This window comes from Siniperca chuatsi, linkage group LG19 (assembly GCF_020085105.1).
Source record: "Siniperca chuatsi isolate FFG_IHB_CAS linkage group LG19, ASM2008510v1, whole genome shotgun sequence".
Taxonomy (NCBI): Eukaryota; Metazoa; Chordata; class Actinopteri; order Centrarchiformes; family Sinipercidae; genus Siniperca; species Siniperca chuatsi.
The window spans coordinates 26109680-26129687 of record NC_058060.1 but is presented as its reverse complement, the minus strand read 5'-3'; the positions used below and the strand labels follow the sequence as shown (position 1 = coordinate 26129687).

The following is a 20008-nucleotide window of genomic DNA, read 5'->3' as shown; positions in this document are numbered from 1 at the left end:
CGTAACACTTAGCTATTAGCTTAATAAGCGCGCTGTGGTTGTAACAACAACTGTGGACAAAGCAGGTGGAAAAATGGCTTTTCTGCTTTTTCCTCGAGTTGTCGTCAACTCCAGTACGTTCCCTTCACTTCACCTGGTTCACTGTCTCCACCGCGGCCACTCTGCTCTGCTGTCCACTGTGTGTAGGAGCTGAGCCCGCCCTCGGTCAAACACGTGGAGGAGAGGACGGAGAAGCTAGCGCGACCATAACATAGTTTTAACGGATCTGCATCTGCATGATTCACGTGGGTCACGTTTTCAGGTCGGAAAATCTGGTATTCTGTATTAATCCGGAAAAATCACATTGACAAAACAAAGTGTTTTAAAATTCTTTTTTAGAATCATAATTTCTTTGCAAAATCTCATCGCGCTTGATGTGAATAGTCAAAATTCACATCCAAATTATTCTCAATTTTGTGTTGTTTATTCGTGTTGCTGTTTAAAGGCCTTAACAGTGGACATTTTCTACAGTTTCTTTAAGAAACTGTCTTTTGTGACTAAATTCAGTACAAGAAACATGAAAATATGAACTAAAACAAATTTACAACTTTATGGATGTAACTTAGATAAATTAGGTTCAAATGTTAATTAAACATATCAGATCTACAATAGTAACAGAGTCAGTGAACTGACCTCAGAGTCTCCAGTCTGCAGTAAGGACTCTCCAGTCCAGCAGACAGCAGCTTCACTCCTGAATCCTGCAGGTAGTTGTCACTCAGCTCCAGCTCTCTCAGATGGGAGGGGTTGGACTTCAGAGCTGAGGCCAGAGAAGCACAGCTGATCTCTGACAAACTGCAGAGACTCAATCTGAATAAAGAATAAATGATGCAACTTTAGAAGACAATGTTCCTGCTTGAAAACATTCAGTGTTTAATAATCTGTTCAGAGCTGAAGAAGGTTTAGAAAATACAAGTTTAGAAAATGGAAACTCCAAACACCTGAACCCAACAGGCTGCAGGTTCAAAACTGTAAAATACATAAAGTGAAAAAGAGCTCTCATTAATATTAATGACATCGTGCTGCTACTTCAATAAAGACGTAGTGACTTCACCTCTTAACCTCTGCCAGCTCCACCAGTGGCTCCATCTATACAAACTCATGTTGTGCAGCCAAACAAATAAAAACCCACACAAACTGATTTCAGATTCGACTCAAGATCCCAAAGTTTCCAAAGATGCCAAATATGTCAGAAATGTGAACAAAAGACATCTACAACATTTCTTTTAGGAACAGTGGAGTCATAAAATCAAAGCTTCTTCAGTTTAAACTCTTCAGACAGTATAAGCATCATATAGCTTCATAAATATGTTGGAAAAAGCAAATACTGAATATATTTGTTATTTTCTGAGAGTTGAAATTATTTATTTATTGTATTATGTATTTTTATTATCATTTCTTTAAATAGAAACATGGTGTGATCTAGTGTGGAATAAAAGATGAAACTCAAGAGTTTAAGAGGTTCCGAGTGAATTATCCAGTGGAGATTTTTCTTGTTATATTCAGGTTTTAAATGTGTAGCTCAACATCGCTCTGCCACAGTCAACGGACTAAACCACTGAAGAAGAAAACAGACTTCAGCATTAAGATACTCAGTGTGGATCAGTCTAATATCAGCCTTATGTCTGCAGTTTAGTGTCACCACAACTTTCACATCATATTAATCTCAGCACAGAAGTAAAAAATGGTGTCTGACCTCAGAGTCTCCAGTCTGCAGTGTGGACTCTCCAGTCCAGCAGACAGCAGCTTCACTCCTGAATCCTGCAGCTTGTAGTTGTCACTCAGCTCCAGCTCTCTCAGATGGGAGGGGTTGGACTTCAGAGCTGAGGCCAGAGAAGCACAGCTGATCTCTGACAACCTGCAGCGACTCAATCTGAATAAAGAATAAAAGATGGAGATAAAAATCCATTAATAATCCGATCAGATGTGTTCAGGTTTGAAATGTGTAGCTCAACATCACTCTGTCCTAATCATTGAGCTTCTCCTAAAATGAGTAGAGTGACTTTGTCATTGTGTTATTGTGGATCATCATCATGTCAGCACAACATTCATACACCTATTCATGTCAACACAGATCAATAACATGCTGCTGATCTCAGTCAGGTCTGGAATTACAGCAGAAAAACTATATTGGAAAAAAAAGATTTGTTATAAATTAAACTACCCAACTGTTTGTACGACTAGTCGATTAATCAATCAGTCGATTGACAGAAAATTAATCAGCAGCTGTTTTGATGTTTGAAGTCAATTTTCCTGTAAATCACTTCCTGGCTGCAGCTTCTCAGATGTGCAGATTTGCTGCTTTTCCTCTGAACGACTGTAAGAACTGTAATGTTTGTTAATAACGTCGAGCTTTGGACTGTCGGTCGGACACGACGACACGGTGAAGGCGTCACTTTGGGCTCTGGGTCGTCGTGACGGCGTTTCTCACTGTTTTCACGAGTTTTCCAAACCGATCAATGGATCGATGGAGAAAAGAATCAGCAGATGGATCCAGAATGAAAAGCATCATCAGCTGCAGTCCGATACAAACCGGTTCAACATGAGCTCCAGCTCCACCAGCTGCAGCAGCAACATCCTGCTTTACATTAATGAACTTTGACCTCTTTGAAGCTTGTTCGGAACACTTAGCTATTAGCTTAATAAGCGCGCTGTGGTTGTAACAACAACTGTGGACAAAGCAGGTGGAAAAATGGCTTTTCTGCTTTTTCCTCGAGTTGTCGTCAACTCCAGTACGCCCCTTCACTTCACCTGGTTCACTGTCTCCACATGCGCCGCTGTGCTCTGCTGTCCGCTGTGTGTAGGAGCTGAGCCCGCCCTCGGTCAAACACGTGGAGGAGAGGATGGAGAAGCTAGCGCGACCATAACATAGTTTTAACGGATCTGCATCTGCATGATTCACGTGGGTCACGTTTTCAGGTCGGAAAATCTGTTATTCCGTATTAATCCGGAAAAATCACATTGACAAAACAAAGTGTTTTAAAATTCTTTTTTAGAATCATAATTTCTTTGCAAAATCTCGTCGCGCTTTTGATGTGAATAGTCAAAATTCACATCCAAATTAGTCTCAATTTTGTGCAGTTTATTCATGTTGCTGTTTAAAGGCCTTAACAGGGGACATTTTCTACAGTTTCTTTAAGGAACTGTCTTTTGTGACTAAATTCAGTACAAGAAGCATGAAAATATGAACTAAAACAAATTTACAACTTTATGGATGTAACTTACATAAATTAGGTTCAAATGTTAATTAAACATATCAGATCTACAATAGTAACAGAGTCAGTGAACTGACCTCAGAGTCTCCAGTCTGCAGTGTGGACTCTCCACAAGATCAGACAGCGGCTTCACTCCTGAATCCTGCAGGTCGTTCTGACTCAGCTCCAGCTCTCTCAGATGGGAGGGGTTGGACTTCAGAGCTGAGGCCAGGAAGCACAGCTGATCTCTGACAAACTGCAGCTCCTCAATCTGAATAAAGAATAAATGATGTAACTTTAGAAGACAATGTTCCTGTTTGAAAACATTCAGTGTGTCACAGTCTGTCATGTTCTCTCCACCACATAACAGCCACATCTCACCTCCTCACCTGAGTATTAATTCCCAGCACCTGTCACCCATCGCACACCTGCACATAATCAGCCACTCTACTCCCTATATAACCCAGCTCCTCACCTCAGTCAGTGTCCGGTCTCGTTCATAGGAAGGACAGAGTTACGCTACCTACCTTTGAATACCCCACGGACTCCCCCACGACGTCACGTTTGGATATCTACCACTTGGAACCCTGAACCCCGGCTCCTGTCTGTCTCCAGTCTCCTGAGCTCCTGTGTATCTCCAGTCCTCTGTGTCTGTCGCTCCAGTGCCCACACTATTCCGCCAGTAGTAAGATCAAGGACAGTATCATATCACTCCGTATTACTTCTGTGTTGCAATAAACTCTCTCAGTCTCCTTACCATTGCCTCCGGTGGTTCTGTCCGTAACACAGTGTTTAATAATCTGCTCAGAGCTGAAAAAGGTTTAGAAAGTAGAAGTTTAGAAAATGAACCCAACAGGCTGCAGGTTCAAAACTGTAAAACACAGAAAGTGAAAAAGAGCTCTCATTAATATTAATGACTTTGTGCTGCTACTTCAATAAAGACGTAGTGACTTCACCTCTTAACCTCTGCCAGCTCCACCAGTGGCTCCATCTATACAAACTCATGTTGTGCAGCCAAACACAAATAAAAACCCACAGAAACTGATTTAAGATTCGACTCAAGATCCCAAAGTTTCCAAAGATGCAAATATGTCAAAAATGTGAACAAAAGACATCTACAACATTTCTTTTAGGAATAGTGGAATCAGAGCTTCCTCAGTTTAAACTCTTCAGTCAGTATAAGCATCATATAGCTTCATAAACATGTTGGAAAAAGAAATACTGAATATATTTGTTATTGTCTGACAGTTGAAACAGATTATTTATTTATTCTTTGTATTTATGCATGTTTTTCTTTTATTTAAAAAAACCCTTAAGGTGACATTTGAGATGAAAATCAAGCATTTAAGAGGTTCAGAGTGAATTATTTCTTGTTATATTCAGGTTTTAAATGTGTAGCTCAACATCGCTCTGCCACAGTCAATGGACTAAACCACTGAAGAAGAAAACAGACTTCAGCATTAAGATACTCAGTGTGGATCAGTCTAATATCAGCCTTATGTCTGCAGTTTAGTGTCACCACAACTTTCACATCATATTAATCTCAGCACAGAAGTAAAAAATGGTGTCTGACCTCAGAGTCTCCAGTCTGCAGTGTGGACTCTCCAGTCCAGCAGACAGCAGCTTCACTCCTGAATCCTGCAGCTTGTAGTTGTCACTCAGCTCCAGCTCTCTCAGATGGGAGGGGTTGGACTTCAGAGCTGAGGCCAGAGAAGCACAGCTGATCTCTGACAACCTGCAGCGACTCAATCTGAATAAAGAATAAAAGATGGAGATAAAAATCCATTAATAATCCGATCAGATGTGTTCAGGTTTGAAATGTGTAGCTCAACATCACTCTGTCCTAATCATTGAGCTTCTCCCTAAAATGAGTAGAGTGACTTTGTCATTGTGTTATTGTGGATCATCATCATGTCAGCACAACATTCATACACCTATTCATGTCAACACAGATCAATAACATGCTGCTGATCTCAGTCAGGTCTGGAATTACAGCAGAAAAACTATATTGGAAAAAAAAAAAGATTTGTTATAAATTAAACTACCCAACTGTTTGTACGACTAGTCGATTAATCAATCAGTCGATTGACAGAAAATTAATCAGCAGCTGTTTTGATGTTTGAAGTCATTTTCCCTGTAAATCACTTCCTGGCCGCAGCTTCTCAGATGTGCAGATTTGCTGCTTTTCCTCTGAAACGACTGTAAGAACTGTAATGTTTGTTAATAACGCCGAGCTTTGGACTGTCGGTCGGACACGACGACACGGTGAAGGCGCCACTTTGGGCTCTGGGTCGTCGTGGCGGCTTTCTCACTGTTTTCACGAGTTTTCCAAACCGATCAATGGATCGATGGAGAAAAGAATCAGCAGATGGATCCAGAATGAAAAGCATCATCAGCTGCAGTCCGATACAAACCGGTTCAACATGAGCTCCAGCTCCACCAGCTGCAGCAGCAACATCCTGCTTTACATTAATGAACTTTGACCTCTTTGAAGCTTGTTCGAACACTTAGCTATTAGCTTAATAAGCGCTGTGGTTGTAACAACAACTGTGGACAAAGCAGGTGGAAAAATGGCTTTTCTGCTTTTTCCTCGAGTTGTCGCCAACTCCAGTACGCTCCTTCACTTCACCTGGTTCACTGTCTCCACCGCGCCGCTCTGCTCTGCTGTCCGCTGTGTGTAGGAGCTGAGCCCGCCCTCGGTCAAACACGTGGAGGAGAGGATGGAGAAGCTAGCGCGACCATAACATAGTTTTAACGGATCTGCATCTGCATGATTCACGTGGGTCACGTTTTCAGGTCGGAAAATCTGTTATTCCGTATTAATCCGGAAAAATCACATTGACAAAACAAAGTGTTTTAAAATTCTTTTTTAGAATCATAATTTCTTTGCAAAATCTCGTCGCGCTTGATGTGAATAGTCAAAATTCACATCCAAATTAGTCTCAATTTTGTGCAGTTTATTCATGTTGCTGTTTAAAGGCCTTAACAGGGGACATTTTCTACAGTTTCTTTAAGGAACTGTCTTTTGTGACTAAATTCAGTACAAGAAGCATGAAAATATGAACTAAAACAAATTTACAACTTTATGGATGTAACTTACATAAATTAGGTTCAAATGTTAATTAAACATATCAGATCTACAATAGTAACAGAGTCAGTGAACTGACCTCAGAGTCTCCAGTCTGCAGTGTGGACTCTCCACAAGATCAGACAGCGGCTTCACTCCTGAATCCTGCAGGTCGTTCTGACTCAGCTCCAGCTCTCTCAGATGGGAGGGGTTGGACTTCAGAGCTGAGGCCAGGGAAGCACAGCTGATCTCTGACAAACTGCAGCTCCTCAATCTGAATAAAGAATAAATGATGTAACTTTAGAAGACAATGTTCCTGTTTGAAAACATTCAGTGTGTCACAGTCTGTCATGTTCTCTCCACCACATAACAGCCACATCTCACCTCCTCACCTGAGTATTAATTCCCAGCACCTGTCACCCATCGCACACCTGCACATAATCAGCCACTCTACTCCCTATATAACCCAGCTCCTCACCTCAGTCAGTGTCCGGTCTCTGCTCATAGGAAGGACAGAGTTACGCTACCTACCTTTGAATACCCCACGGACTCCCCACGACGTCACGTTTGGATATCTACCACTTGGAACCCTGAACCCCGGCTCCTGTCTGTCTCCAGTCTCCTGAGCTCCTGTGTATCTCCAGTCCTCTGTGTCTGTCGCTCCAGTGCCCACACTATTCCGCCAGTAGTAAGATCAAGGACAGTATCATATCACTCCGTATTACTTCTGTGTTGCAATAAACTCTCTCAGTCTCCTTACCATTGCCTCCGGTGGTTCTGTCCGTAACACAGTGTTTAATAATCTGCTCAGAGCTGAAAAAGGTTTAGAAAGTAGAAGTTTAGAAAATGAACCCAACAGGCTGCAGGTTCAAAACTGTAAAACACAGAAAGTGAAAAAGAGCTCTCATTAATATTAATGACTTTGTGCTGCTACTTCAATAAAGACGTAGTGACTTCACCTCTTAACCTCTGCCAGCTCCACCAGTGGCTCCATCTATACAAACTCATGTTGTGCAGCCAAACACAAATAAAAACCCACAGAAACTGATTTAAGATTCGACTCAAGATCCCAAAGTTTCCAAAGATGCAAATATGTCAAAATGTGAACAAAAGACATCTACAACATTTCTTTTAGGAATAGTGGAATCAGAGCTTCCTCAGTTTAAACTCTTCAGTCAGTATAAGCATCATATAGCTTCATAAACATGTTGGAAAAAGAAATACTGAATATATTTGTTATTGTCTGACAGTTGAAACAGATTATTTATTTATTCTTTGTATTTATGCATGTTTTTCTTTTATTTAAAAACCCTTAAGGTGACATTTGAGATGAAAATCAAGCATTTAAGAGGTTCAGAGTGAATTATTTCTTGTTATATTCAGGTTTTAAATGTGTAGCTCAACATCGCTCTGCCACAGTCAATGGACTAAACCACTGAAGAAGAAAACAGACTTCAGCATTAAGATACTCAGTGTGGATCAGTCTAATATCAGCCTTATGTCTGCAGTTTAGTGTCACCACAACTTTCACATCATATTAATCTCAGCACAGAAGTAAAAAATGGTGTCTGACCTCAGAGTCTCCAGTATGCAGTGTGGACTCTCCAGTCCAGCAGACAGCAGCTTCACTCCTGAATCCTGCAGCTCGTTGTTACTCAGATCCAGCTCTCTCAGATGGGAGGGGTTGGACTTCAGAGCTGAGACCAGAGAAGCACAGCTGATCTCTGACAAACTGCAGTTCCTCAATCTGAATAAAGAATAAATGATGGAGATAAAAATCCATTAATAATCCGATCAGATGTGTTCAGGTTTGAAATGTGTAGCTCAACATCACTCTGTCCTAATCAATGAGCTTCTCCCTAAAATGAGTAGAGTGACTTTGTCATTGTGTTATTGTGGATCATCATCATGTCAGCACAACATTCATACACCTATTCATGTCACAGATCAATAACATGCTGCTGATCTCAGTCAGGTCTGGAATTACAGCAGAAAAACTATATTTATGCTTTAAACAGCTTCATTTAGAAATATGCTTTGATCTATACAGATGTGACCTTTAACTAAAAATTATACACATTCATTTACTTCAACAGCTAACAGGGGACATTTTCTACAGTTTCTTTAACACAAGTCTTTTGTGACTGCAGACTAAATTTAGTGCAAGAAACATGAAAATATGGACAAAAGGAAATTTACAACTTTATGGATGTAAGTTATGTATGAACATAAATTAGGTTCAAATGTTAATTAAACACAAGATCTACAATAGTAACAGAGTCAGTGAACTGACCTCAGAGTCTCCAGTCTGCAGAGTGGACTCTCCAGAAAATCACACAGCAGCTTCACTCCTGAATCCTGCAGCTCGTGGTCACTCAGCTCCAGCTCTCTCAGATGGGAGGGGTTGGACTTCAGAGCTGAGGCCAGAGAAGCACAGCTGATCTCTGACAAACTGCAGAGACTCAATCTATATAAAGAATAAATGATGGAGATAAAAATCAATTTATAATCCGATCACATGTGTTCAGGTTTGAAATGTGTAGCTCAACATCACTCTGTCCTAATCAATGAGCTTCTCCCTAAAATGAGTAGAGTGACTTTGTCGTTGTGTTATTGTGGATCATCATCATGTCAGCCTTCTGCAGACATCATCCAAATGTCAGCAGTGGTGATGAGAATAGTCTAAATCTGTGGTTTGAAATGAGAACATCAGAAGTGCAGGGACAGATGTTAAAGAGGTTTGTAAAGTTTTGTTTTTACTTATAGTAATATTTATTTATTTGTTTATTATTTCATACAGTCTTATTTATTTCACATTGGCCGTTTTGGAACTCCACAGAAAACATCTTAGTATTTTTCATAAAATGACACAATTGTTATGAATTAGAAATAGGAAGAAAATGAAAGTAACAAAAGTAACAACATGTCTGAAAACCATTCCAGACTTGACTGAGATCAGCAGCATGTTATTGATCTGTGTTGACATGAATAGTTGTATGAATGTTGTGGCATCTCCATCAACACACAGCTGACTGACTGTGAGCTTCATCCTCAATCATCTTTATAACTGGATCAAAGGAGCACTGAGCAAAGTGAGAGGCATGTTCTCTTCATCTTAAATGTAACCTAGTACCTTCCCGCATAAATATCGTGGTATTATTCATGCTCCTGTTTACTGGTGGAGTCGAACACAAGGTGACATCATTTTCTGACAGGAAGCATCGTTACATGTTGAAGTGTCGTCATGGTGACGGATCAGACACGATGCTTCAAACACCTTTCTCTGTCTCTGTGCTCCTGTATGTGAGTTTTAGAGTGTGTTTGTGTCTGTATGTGAGAGAGGGGCTTTATGTATAAATGTACGTTCCTGTAAAATACTGTGTTCTGAAGGTTATGTATAAAAAGACATTATTCCTGAAAATGTGTTGATCTTTTATTTTATTTATATATAGATGTGTCTCACATGTAACAAAATGCAAATCTTGATTTAATTTCGCAGCATACTGAAGGATAAATCCCACAGTTTTCTTAATAACACCAACCCAGATTGAGTACAGACTAAATTTGGAGCCAAACTGTTCAGACTGACAAACTTTTAAAAATATCTGTTGTGATTTGAGTTCAGACAAACCCAGAAAACGAGAACTGAAAAAATCTAAAGCTTGTCATGGATTCAAATTTAGTAGATATACACTGAACATGGGCAAAATACATGCACTGACCTCAGAGTCTCCAGTCTACAGTGTGGTCTCTCCAGTCCAGCAGACAGCAGCCTCACTCCTGAATCCTGCAGGTTGTTGTCACTCAGGTCCAGCTCTCTCAGATGGGAGGGGTTGGACTTCAGAGCTGAGGCCACGACTTCACAGTGAGTCTCTGAGAGTCCACAGCCAGAAAGTCTGTGATGATGGAGAATATAAAACTTAAGTATAATAAAATCTGACACTTTATTGATCACAAGGTTTGTGGTTTGAAACTTGAGCTCCTCCTGTCCACATGTCAAAGTGTCCTTGAGTAACATCAGAAAGCCCAAATTGCAGCTTTAGACAAAAGTGTCAAATGACTGCAATGTAAACGTGTCATATTTTGATGAACAGTGTGCTGTGCTTTGTGTTTGTTAAACGTTATTTTAACGCAATGTTCAATGAGCTGTAAAGTCACTGTAGGTTTTAAAGCCGTCCCCCTTGTTAACCTGCTCAGAAGCTGCTCTGTGCTTTGTATTTGTGCCACAAATTGAGTGTTTATTTGACAATATAATGTAATAATTATTTCAGTGTTTAGTAAATGCCCCTAAAAATCAGTTTAAGGGGCGAAACAGAACTGCCTACCTAAACAAGGAAGCCCTCCTCTTCATCTTTAATGAATCTTATTAGGTCACCCCATCTGCTTTTCATCATCACATTAAATTCATTTAATAATAACAACTTTATTTATTTAGCACTTACAAAGTCCAAAACAAGAGCAAGCCAAAGTTAAAGTAACATTAAAAGACGCAAAAACATAGTCGACAAATGAACATAGACAGAAACAATAAAAACATGTCAAAAGAATAAAGCAACAGAAAGACGACATCACATTTTCTTTAAGAGTAACTAAACCCCTAAACCTCATTTTAATGCAAAGGATTTGAATTATTTATATTGTGTTATAATTATTTATAGGTGATGTATATGGTGGCAGCTTTTTTTTTTTTAGGGGTAACAGTTTCTTCTCAAGTGGAGTTCACCTGGCTGAAGTAAATGTTTGGAAACCAGACTACAACAATATAATTTCTCCTCTGAGCTTGGTGACGGTAAAAATCCCTCCACTGAACTGAACCTGCTGAGCTCTCCTTCACTGGCAGAATGAACCTGGAGGCCGTCCCAGCAGCTGACTGTGTAATGAGCTGCTGTCTGAGGAAATCAGCTGCTAAATACACAAAGACTGGCTGCTAACTCAACGAAAACCACAGTGGAAATGTGTGCTGCTATTTTCTCTAAATATCTTGCCTTTAGAGTTACTGATGTGAAATGGTGCAGAAAGGAAACACGTTGCAAATTGATATCATTTCTCACATTAAGGTGACCAGATGGAAAAGGTGAGAAAATGGGACAAGCTTTAAAAAACGCTCTCTATCAGTGAACATTACTAAAGCAGCTTTGGAATAAACCAGTTTACAAACCAGCCCATTCAAATCCTACCAGAGAGAGGTAGACAGAGAGAGAGCTTCCTCACTTTTTGTAAATCTAACTCATTTCTAATGTAGCAAAACACATGAAAAGACATTCATCGTTGGAACTGAACAATGTAAAGTTGCAGCTTTTGTTTAATGAGGATGGAGAGGGGGATGCTCTGTTTGTTCTTCAACAGGGAGGATGGCCTCCCCTCACATCCTCTCAAATCAAACTATAGTTATAGATACTGTCTCAACTGTGAAAATAGACAGAACAGTCCTTCATATGAAATAGCTCAGAAACTGCAGAGAAGAATTATAATAGCAATAACTGCATGAACGCTTTCATAAAAAAACTTGAACTTCAAGTGATGTTAGTTTCAGCTGATCAGATATCACATGTCTGTGTATGAAAAGAACAATAAACAGACATGTTATAGAAACATCGTGCAGACACTGTATCACTGTGAAAATAAAAAGGCTGATGTGATTAAATGATGACTGTCAAAACATTTTCAGCACAAACTCTGAAGTCCTCGAGTTTTCCTGCTGGATTTGTATCAAACCTCCATCACCCAAAGAAAGAAAGTTAGATGTTGAGATGTAGGATGAAGAAGTTAAGAAGTTAAGAAGTTAAGATGAACTTGACATTTGTAGTTTAACACATGTAGAATTATTCATCAACAGGTTTATTACTAGTTTAGGAAACTTATAGTGTGGAAGTTTTATATTGTGCATGTGTGTAAAGTGTGTATCTTTACTCTAATACTGATGGATTCAGCTTTACTTTACAGTGTTGATAACCACATCTGGACTTACACAGCCTTTCTGCAGTTCCTCACAGCTGGAATCAGTCTCCGTCATCCCTCCTCTGCTGTGTTGTACTTCTGCAGGTCCAACTCATCCAGAACCTCCTCTGACATCTGCAGCATGTAGGCCAGAGCTGAGCAGTGGATCTCAGAGAGTTTCTTCTCTGATCTGTTCTCTGACTTCAGGAACTCTTGGATCTCCTGATGGACTGAGTGGTCGTTCATCTCCGACAGACAGTGGAAGATGTTGATGCTTCTGTCAGGAGAGATCTCATCACCGTTCATCTTCTTCAGTTTGTTGATGGCTCTCTGGATGATTTCTGGACTGTTCTTTGTCCGACCCAGCAGGCCTCCTAAGAGTCTCTGGTTGGACTCCAGAGAGAGGCCATGAAGGAAGCGGACAAACAGGTCCAGGTGGCCATTTTTACTCTGCAGAGATTTCTCCATGGCTCTCATCAGGAAGACATCCAGGGTTGAGCCCCTGCGTTTCCAGTCTTTCCCCAGGAAGTCCTCCATTACCGTTGTCTTCCTGTTGGTGTGACAGTGGAACATGTAGACGGCAGCCAGAAACTCCTGAACGCTCAGATGAACAAAGCAGTAGACTGTTTTCTGGAAGATCACACTCTCTCTTCTGAAGATCTCTGTACAAACTCCTGAGTACACCGAGGCCTCTGAGACATCCAGACCACACTGCTCCAGGTCTTCTTGGTAGAACATGATGTTTCCTTTCTCCAGCTGTTCAAACGCCAGCCTCCCCAGCTTCAGAAGAACTTCCCTGTCAGCCTCCGTCAGCTCCTGTGGACTCGTCTCATGTCCCTTATACTTCTGCTTCTTCCTCTTTGTCTGAACCAGCAGGAAGTGTGAATACATGTCAGTCAGGGTCTTGGGCAGCTCTCCTCTCTGGTCTGTAGTCAACATGTGCTCCAGAACTGTAGCAGTGATCCAGCAGAAGACTGGGATCAGACACATGATGTGGAGGCTCCTGGATGTCTTGATGTGGGAGATGATTCTGCTGGACAGCTCTTCATCACTGACTCTCCTCCTGAAGTACTCCTCCTTCTGGGCGTCAGTGAAGCCTCGTACTTCTGTTACCCTGCCAACACATGAAGAAGGGATCTGATTGGCTGCTGCAGGTCGGGAAGTGATCCAGACGAGAGCCGAGGGAAGCAGATTCCCCTCGATGAGGTTTGTCAGCAGCACGCGTTGACTGATGACTTCTGTGTGACATCAGACACGACCTCAATGTTGTGGAAATCCAGTGAAAGTCTGCTTTCATCCAGGCCGTCAAAAGATGAACAGAAGTTTCCAGACAGCGAGCTTCTCTGCTGTGACCTTCTGTAATGTTGGATGGAAAACATGGAGCAGCTCGAGAAGACTGTACCACGCATCTCTGATCAGGTTCAGCTCCCTGAACGAAAGCAGAATCAGCAGACTGACGCCTTGGTTTTCCAAGCCCTCTGCCCAGTCCAGAGTGAACTTCTGCACCGAGAAGGTTTTTCCAACGCCAGCGACGCCGCTCGCCAGAACGACTCTGATGTGTCCCTGTTGGCCAGGTAAGGCTTTAAAGATGTCGTGGCACTTGATTGGAGTGTCATGGAGGGTCTCCATCTTGGAAGCTGTCTCAAGCTGCCTCACCTCATGTTGGGTATTAACCTCTTCACTCTGTCCCTCTGTGATGTAGAGCTCAGTGTAGATCCTGTTGAGGAGGGTTCCACTTCCTGTTTCATCACTTCCTTCAGTCACACGTTCACATCTCCTCCTCAGACTGATCTTATGTTCATCTAAAACCTCCTGCAGACCACTATCTGCTGAAAGAGAAGAAAAAACATTCTGAGACTGAATAGAGAGCGAGAATACAGAGAAATAAAAGTGTTTTAGAATCTATGATATTCATAACAATATTATGAAAATAAATGTCCCTGTAGTTAAACTGAAAGTCCTGTTTTCAGACATGACGACATCAGCAGACAGGTGTACAGTCTTACTCTGTACAGTGCTGGTCTGATGGGCTGTCTGCAGTCCAGGTCTTGTTCTGGATCTTACCTTCACACTGGGGACAGGAGGAGTCTCCTGATGAAGCAGACTGGTCCCAGTATGAGGTGATGCACCGTCTGCAGAACCAGTGTCCACAGCTGGTGGAGACCGGATCCTTCAGGACGTCCTGACACAAAGCACAGCAGGACGGCTGCTCCTCCACAGAAACAGGACTCCTCTTCCTCTCTCTGTGAAGACATTTCTTTAGAACTAAAATGATTTGGACGACACTGTGTCGAAGCTCAGACGCTCACAGAGAACAGTAAAAGAGTCGTTACTTTTCTGTTTGCCTTCAGCTTTCAGTCTGTAATGACAATGATTGTTCCTTTTATCTCAACTCTCCTGCTTTCAGAAACACTAATTAACTGCTTTTCCTATCTGACTGTCTTATTGAACATTTAGTGATCTGCCTGTAGTCTGTTATTAATACAAACTCAACACTTCCTGCAGCTACTTCACAGTAAAAGCCTTCCATTAAAGACAGCTGATTATGTCCTTCACTGTTTTACAGTCCTCGAAATTTGGGTTGAAGAAACCAATAAACATATTTCAGAACAGCAGTTAAGCTCTTGTTCCACCAAATGTGAGGAAATAATGCTGTCAATGTTCAGCCAACAAAAAGATCTGTATCAGGGCTGATCCATATTTTAATGGATCGCCAAATGTAGTAGCTACAGCTTTTATCTCAATGTACATTTAATCAACATGTGGGGAAATACAAGTATCAGGTAGAACTCGGTATCAGCAGATACCCAGTTTTAAAGGACTCAGATCTGGATCGGGGCATCCCCAGTGACAGACTTAAAAACCCCTCATGTAATTAGAAAAGAGCAGTACTGTAGAGCAGGTTATCAGATAACTTTACAAACTGAATCATCTTCAGCTCAGTTTACAGCAGAAACAGTCTCTTACTTTGTGTCTGAGGGTCCAGGTTCTTTACTGAGGTCTGGAGGTTTTCCTTTCATGGCCAGAGAGCTGGATCCTGGAGACTCTGATCTGTCCCCCTTTTCCTCCAAATCACTCATTGTCTCCAGTCTGAGAGGTAAACCAGTAACACTGGAGACACACACGGTATTATAAAGTCAGTACTCCGCCTCTAAAGGTGGGAACAACATTTGAAGACGTCGCCGTGGGCTTTAGGACACTGGGATTTCATGTCAGCTGGGTATTTTTCTGACATTCAGTATAACAGAAGAAATCAGAAAATAAATGAGCAGATGACTCAATAATTAGAGTAATCCTTACTTGCAGGCCTAGTATTAACGTTTGAACTCTTTTAGGTAGCCAGCAGCGAACTGACAGACAGTCTTTACTCTTAAATTACAGGTGAGCCCTGAGACGAACTCTCTGAATCCAGAGGAAACGCCGTGGAAGGAACGCTCAAACGCTGAAATGTGTCTTTACAGTCTGAGGTGGGACCACCAACAGCTAACAGATGCAGCTTCTTCAAGTGTCCCAGAGGGTTTCAGAGCGGGAGGCGGGCCTCCACGGGGGGCTCAGTGAACGGAAGTGAAGACACATTAGTCATCAAAAGGAGATCACAAAGAATAGCATAGATGTGCAAACATAGTGGACTTCTCCTTTAAGCTTGACCATTGTACTCACTTCAGGCATTACTTGCTTCACAATGATTCGGTGACTTACTCCAATTGCGTCACCGTAGTGTTCACCTGGATCGCCATAACTCACTATGCTCCATCCTCGGAGTCGGTCTTCTGAGCAAATGGCTGGCCTTCCTCTCCACAAATGACTTCTCGTGGCATTAGAGCTTGTGGACAATTGTACCCAATCAACAAACCAATTTCACAATCCTTTTGAGGCGCGATGTGATCAGCAAGATGCTCCAAATGAGGCCATGCCTTTGCTGTCTCAGGCAGTGGGATGTGTGTGCGATTAGCCGGGATGAAGTCACGAGCGTAAACTGTTGGCACTGTTAACTTCTTGGAGGAAAAGAGTCCCCTTATTTGCAGGCTATTAAGTCTTTTACAATGAATGATTGTTCCTTTTGATGACATCGTAGAGAGTTTTAACTTCCCTTGTTCAGTGTTTGTATAAAGAACATCTACCACTTCATCAAGAATGAAAGAAGAATCACTCTGTGTATCTAACAGAGGATAAACGAGAACTTCCTTGTCTGGATCACTTGGCATTGACACATAGACAGGTACTATCGCAGAAGTCTGTGCACTATTAGCATCTTGTACAACTCTGTTAGAGGGTGTTTCCTTTGTGATGACTTGTGGTGGAGATGTTTCTTTAGATTGTTCTTTCCTTAGTTCTAGGTTCCCCGTTGAACGTTCTTCGTGCAGGCACGTGGGGTGCTTCTTTGAGCATGAATCACAGACCATCCGGTTACTGCAGCTCTTAGACTGGTGGCCAGGGTTCAAACAGCCGAAGCACAGTTTTTCACTTTGCATAAATTTTATGCGCTCAGCAACTGGCTTCTCTCTTAATTTGTAGCACTTGTGTAAGCTATGCCCTGATTTTTTACAAAACACACACATAACTATTTTCCTTTCAGTGGTGTTTGTTGTGAAGATCTTGGCACCAACGGTTTGGTTCTTGGAAGTTGAAATGTTGTGGTCCCTCATTTTTGACTTATCAGATTCACTTTGCCGTAATGCATGGAAGGATGTAATGGGGTTGCAAGCGATGCTCGCCTCCATTGAAAGGAACGTCACAAAATAACTGAACCTTGGGAACCTCCCGTGTTCAAGTTGATATTGTGTGGCCTGTCGGTTCCATCCAGAACTTAACCAGTCAGGTAACTTAGCAGCAAGTTTTTGATTCTCAATTCCATCATTAAGAATGTAGAGACTGTCATTGTTAGCCATAGCACTTTCACAGCTGCGTAAAAGATCCACAAATTTTCTCAACTCAGCACTCTCTCTTGAAGCTATTTTTGGCCATGAATGTAATTTGTCTCTGAAAGCCTTGGCAAATACAAAGGGTTGGCCATATCTTTCATTGAGCAGGCTCCATGCTGCATCGTATGAATCTTCTGAACCAGACAGAAAATAGCCTTCTAAGGCTTCTCTAGCAGCTCCTCCGACATTTTTGTGAAGGAAGAAGACTTTCTCTGCAGTAGGTATATTCTTTTTCTCTATAAGTGTCTGAAAGGATGATTTCCAATGATTAAACTTGAGTGGATCTCCACAAAAAATTGAAGGCTCTGGAATGGGTAGCCTGTTTGCTGTCATAGCTTCAGCTAAGACCTTTACCAGCTCTCGCACGTCGTTTTGTGTTCACTTTTGGAGTCACATTTCTGAACAGTTGTGGATGCTGATCAGCAATACTCGCTTGATTCAGTATCTGCATATCTGTAGACAACTCCATCTCACATTTTTGTGGTACAAAGTCTTGTGTTGGATAGAACTCACTTGCATTGTAAACTTTGCTGCATTAAGCCTTTTTAACTCTTCCAAACGCTCAAGTTCTCTTTTCAAATTTTCCACTGACCTTTTTCTTGCAGCGTTCTCTTCATGCTGTTTCTTTAACAGAGCAGCCTCTCGTCTCTCTCTTTCTATCTTGCGTTCAATTTCTTCCTTTTCTCTTTGAAGACGGCGAGTAGATGCAGCTGCTTCTTGGTCTGCAACTATCAACTTATCCTCAGCTTCAAGTCTTTGGAGTTCTACATGGTGGCCTTCTTGCTCACACATAATTTTCAATACAGCCTGTGCATGTGCATACTCAGCAGCAGCTTCTTGTCTTTTGGATGAGGATACAGCAGAGTGAATGGAATTAGACTTAGTATTACTGCTCTGAAATGAAACACTGGAAGTTGAAGATGCAAATACAGATGAAGCATCAGGCCAAATAATCTTGAATTTGAGACTGTGCATTCTGCATTACAGTTCTGGTGACGGATGCACATCTGTCCAACTTGCGTCTCATCTCATGAGCTGGGCTGTCAGTTTTTCTGTATTCATCATAAACATTATTCAGCTGTAATTCTTCTCTTTGAATACCTTTAATGTGTTCTTGGAGGATATCACTGGGATCTTGTTTGATTATGGATTTTTTAGCCACTTTAGTCAAAACTTTCCAGCGTTCATAAATGCTGTCAAAGCGAAGTAATAATCCTTTCACCTTTTCCTTCTGAAGTTCCCTTCCCTTCTCTGTTAATGTTCGATCTCTTTCACTTCTACGAGGCTCTGCAGGCTGTACTGTTTGTTGTACAAAGGTAGACTTCTCTGATTTTTGTTTGCTTTCACTTGTTTGTGACATCTTACTCATCTGGAAATTGCCTGTACACACTAAATTTTAGCTGCGTAGTTTACAGCAGAATTATTATTTTTTCTTTTCTTTCTGAAGTGAAAGATCAAATTAAAGTAGTTTAATGTCCTTTAAATCAGCACTTCAATTTAAGCAAACAATGTAAAGGCTTGGTAATATTGTATTAATATTAGTAATATTGGTTGATTACACTTGGCAAAATTCTTATGACCACACTTTAGTGAAAATGCTTAGAAGAAAAACTCTTCAAATACTGAAATGTATATACCAGCTTGCTCAAAAGTGCACAATAATTCCTTTTCAAGTTATCACTTATTTCAATAAACTATATCACTATATCACATTTCCTGTACACTATTTTCTCCGCTATCACGTTCACCGTCAAACTACAGTATGACAATGTAAAACATAAACACATTCACATATATTGCAGAAATCTCTGTACAAAAACACAAACATGCTTCACTTACCTCGCTGGCTGCATATAACCAAGAGGGAATGAAATCCCCCGATCAAAATACAAACATGAAAAACATCTTTTCTTCTTTGCAACTTCTTTATAACTTTAAATCCACATGCAGAGATATTAACTTCTCACCAAAAGTCCGTTGTTTCCTGTTGCACCTTTCAAAAATGTCCGTGTGTAACGCATATGTACTTTAGTTCCTACTTCACATAAGCACTCAATATGCATGAATTAATTTAAACAAACATAACAAAAACATGTTAAAACGACAGAAATAATATGTGTGGAAATTATAGAACATATTAACTGAAAGAAATATGTACGGCAGTTATACCCTCCTTCTAAGATTATTTTTGACCAGCCACCAAAAAACAAAAAAACAACAAACAACAACAAAGGTCATGTTTTTGGTGTGTAATGTACTGTATTCAGCTTTATATCTAGTTTATATTTAGATATATTTATATACTGTCACACTGGTGGTCCGCGCATCATATTAAAGCCAACCGAACTCTTTAATGGTGGCTTGTGGTGATTTCTGACAGCACATCTTTTCATGTATTTCAAGCGTACTTAAGTCCTACAAAACAACTTGGAAATTTGCAGCCTTTAATATCGATGTTTTCATGAATACAAGATATGATTTTAATTTTAAAGTGTTGCTTGTGTAGTAGCGTTATAGAAAATGGATCAGACTAAATATACTTTAGAGTAAAAGCACATTCTTAAAAGCTGTCATTCATCAGTTTAATTGGAAATATAGTGGTGATCTAAACTTTTAACAAAATCATAGTTAATAGTTATAAATGAAAACATTAAGATGCTATTTATAGGTCAACATTCTGCATAGATCTTAGCAGAAAGTAAAAAATGAAAAGATAATCTTATATGCTGGTTTCGTTTGGACATTTCTTTAAGACACATGTGGAACATTCACTGAGAAACTTTTCTCCTGTGAAAGCAGTTATCTGCACACTGAATAGCTTTGAAGCCCCTAGGAGGTGCCGTCCATCTGCG

The 20008-nt window shown here is 40.8% G+C and overlaps 3 protein-coding genes across 3 annotated transcripts; all 3 read right to left on the bottom strand.

Annotated features, from left to right (window-relative positions):
- Positions 1 to 3129: 3129 nt before the first annotated feature.
- On the bottom strand, positions 3130 to 8022 carry LOC122866514 (ribonuclease inhibitor-like; the record flags this gene model as incomplete). Its single annotated transcript, XM_044176281.1, is given in 5 exon segments — positions 3130 to 3464; positions 3467 to 3501; positions 4804 to 4980; positions 6398 to 6571; positions 7871 to 8022. Coding segments are annotated over 5 exon segments (687 nt in total), but the record flags the coding sequence as incomplete, so codon positions are not given.
- A 2032-nt stretch (positions 8023 to 10054) lies between these two features.
- On the bottom strand, positions 10055 to 13450 carry LOC122866496 (protein NLRC3-like). The gene is made up of 2 exons (XM_044176252.1): positions 12266 to 13450; positions 10055 to 10193 (listed from the first exon to the last, which is right to left on the bottom strand). The coding sequence occupies exon 1, from the start codon at positions 13222 to 13224 to the stop codon at positions 12307 to 12309; it is 918 nt and encodes a 305-aa protein (XP_044032187.1). The 5' UTR covers positions 13225 to 13450; the 3' UTR covers positions 10055 to 10193; positions 12266 to 12306.
- Positions 13451 to 13501: 51 nt separating this feature from the next.
- LOC122866487 (pre-mRNA-splicing factor CWC24-like) lies at positions 13502 to 19326 on the bottom strand. Its single transcript, XM_044176231.1, has 5 exons — positions 18996 to 19326; positions 17749 to 17997; positions 15202 to 15345; positions 14299 to 14477; positions 13502 to 14063 (listed from the first exon to the last, which is right to left on the bottom strand). The coding sequence occupies exons 1-5, from the start codon at positions 19007 to 19009 to the stop codon at positions 13540 to 13542; spliced, it is 1110 nt and encodes a 369-aa protein (XP_044032166.1). The 5' UTR covers positions 19010 to 19326; the 3' UTR covers positions 13502 to 13539.
- Between the last annotated feature and the right edge of the window lie 682 nt (positions 19327 to 20008).

What these genes read in the sequence shown, in the direction of transcription:
- LOC122866487 (XM_044176231.1), bottom strand. An exon ending in CCTGGACCCTCAGACACAAA is followed by an intron (nt 14,478 to 15,201) that starts GTAAGAGACTGT and finishes ATGTCTTCACAG; the next exon opens with AGAGAGGAAGAGGAGTCCTG. An exon ending in CTCCTGTCCCCAGTGTGAAG is followed by an intron (nt 14,064 to 14,298) that starts GTAAGATCCAGA and finishes CTTCTCTTTCAG; the next exon opens with CAGATAGTGGTCTGCAGGAG.
- LOC122866496 (XM_044176252.1), bottom strand. Translation starts at nt 13,224, where the DNA reads ATGTGTCTGATCCCAGTCTTCTGCTGGATCACTGCTACAGTTCTGGAG.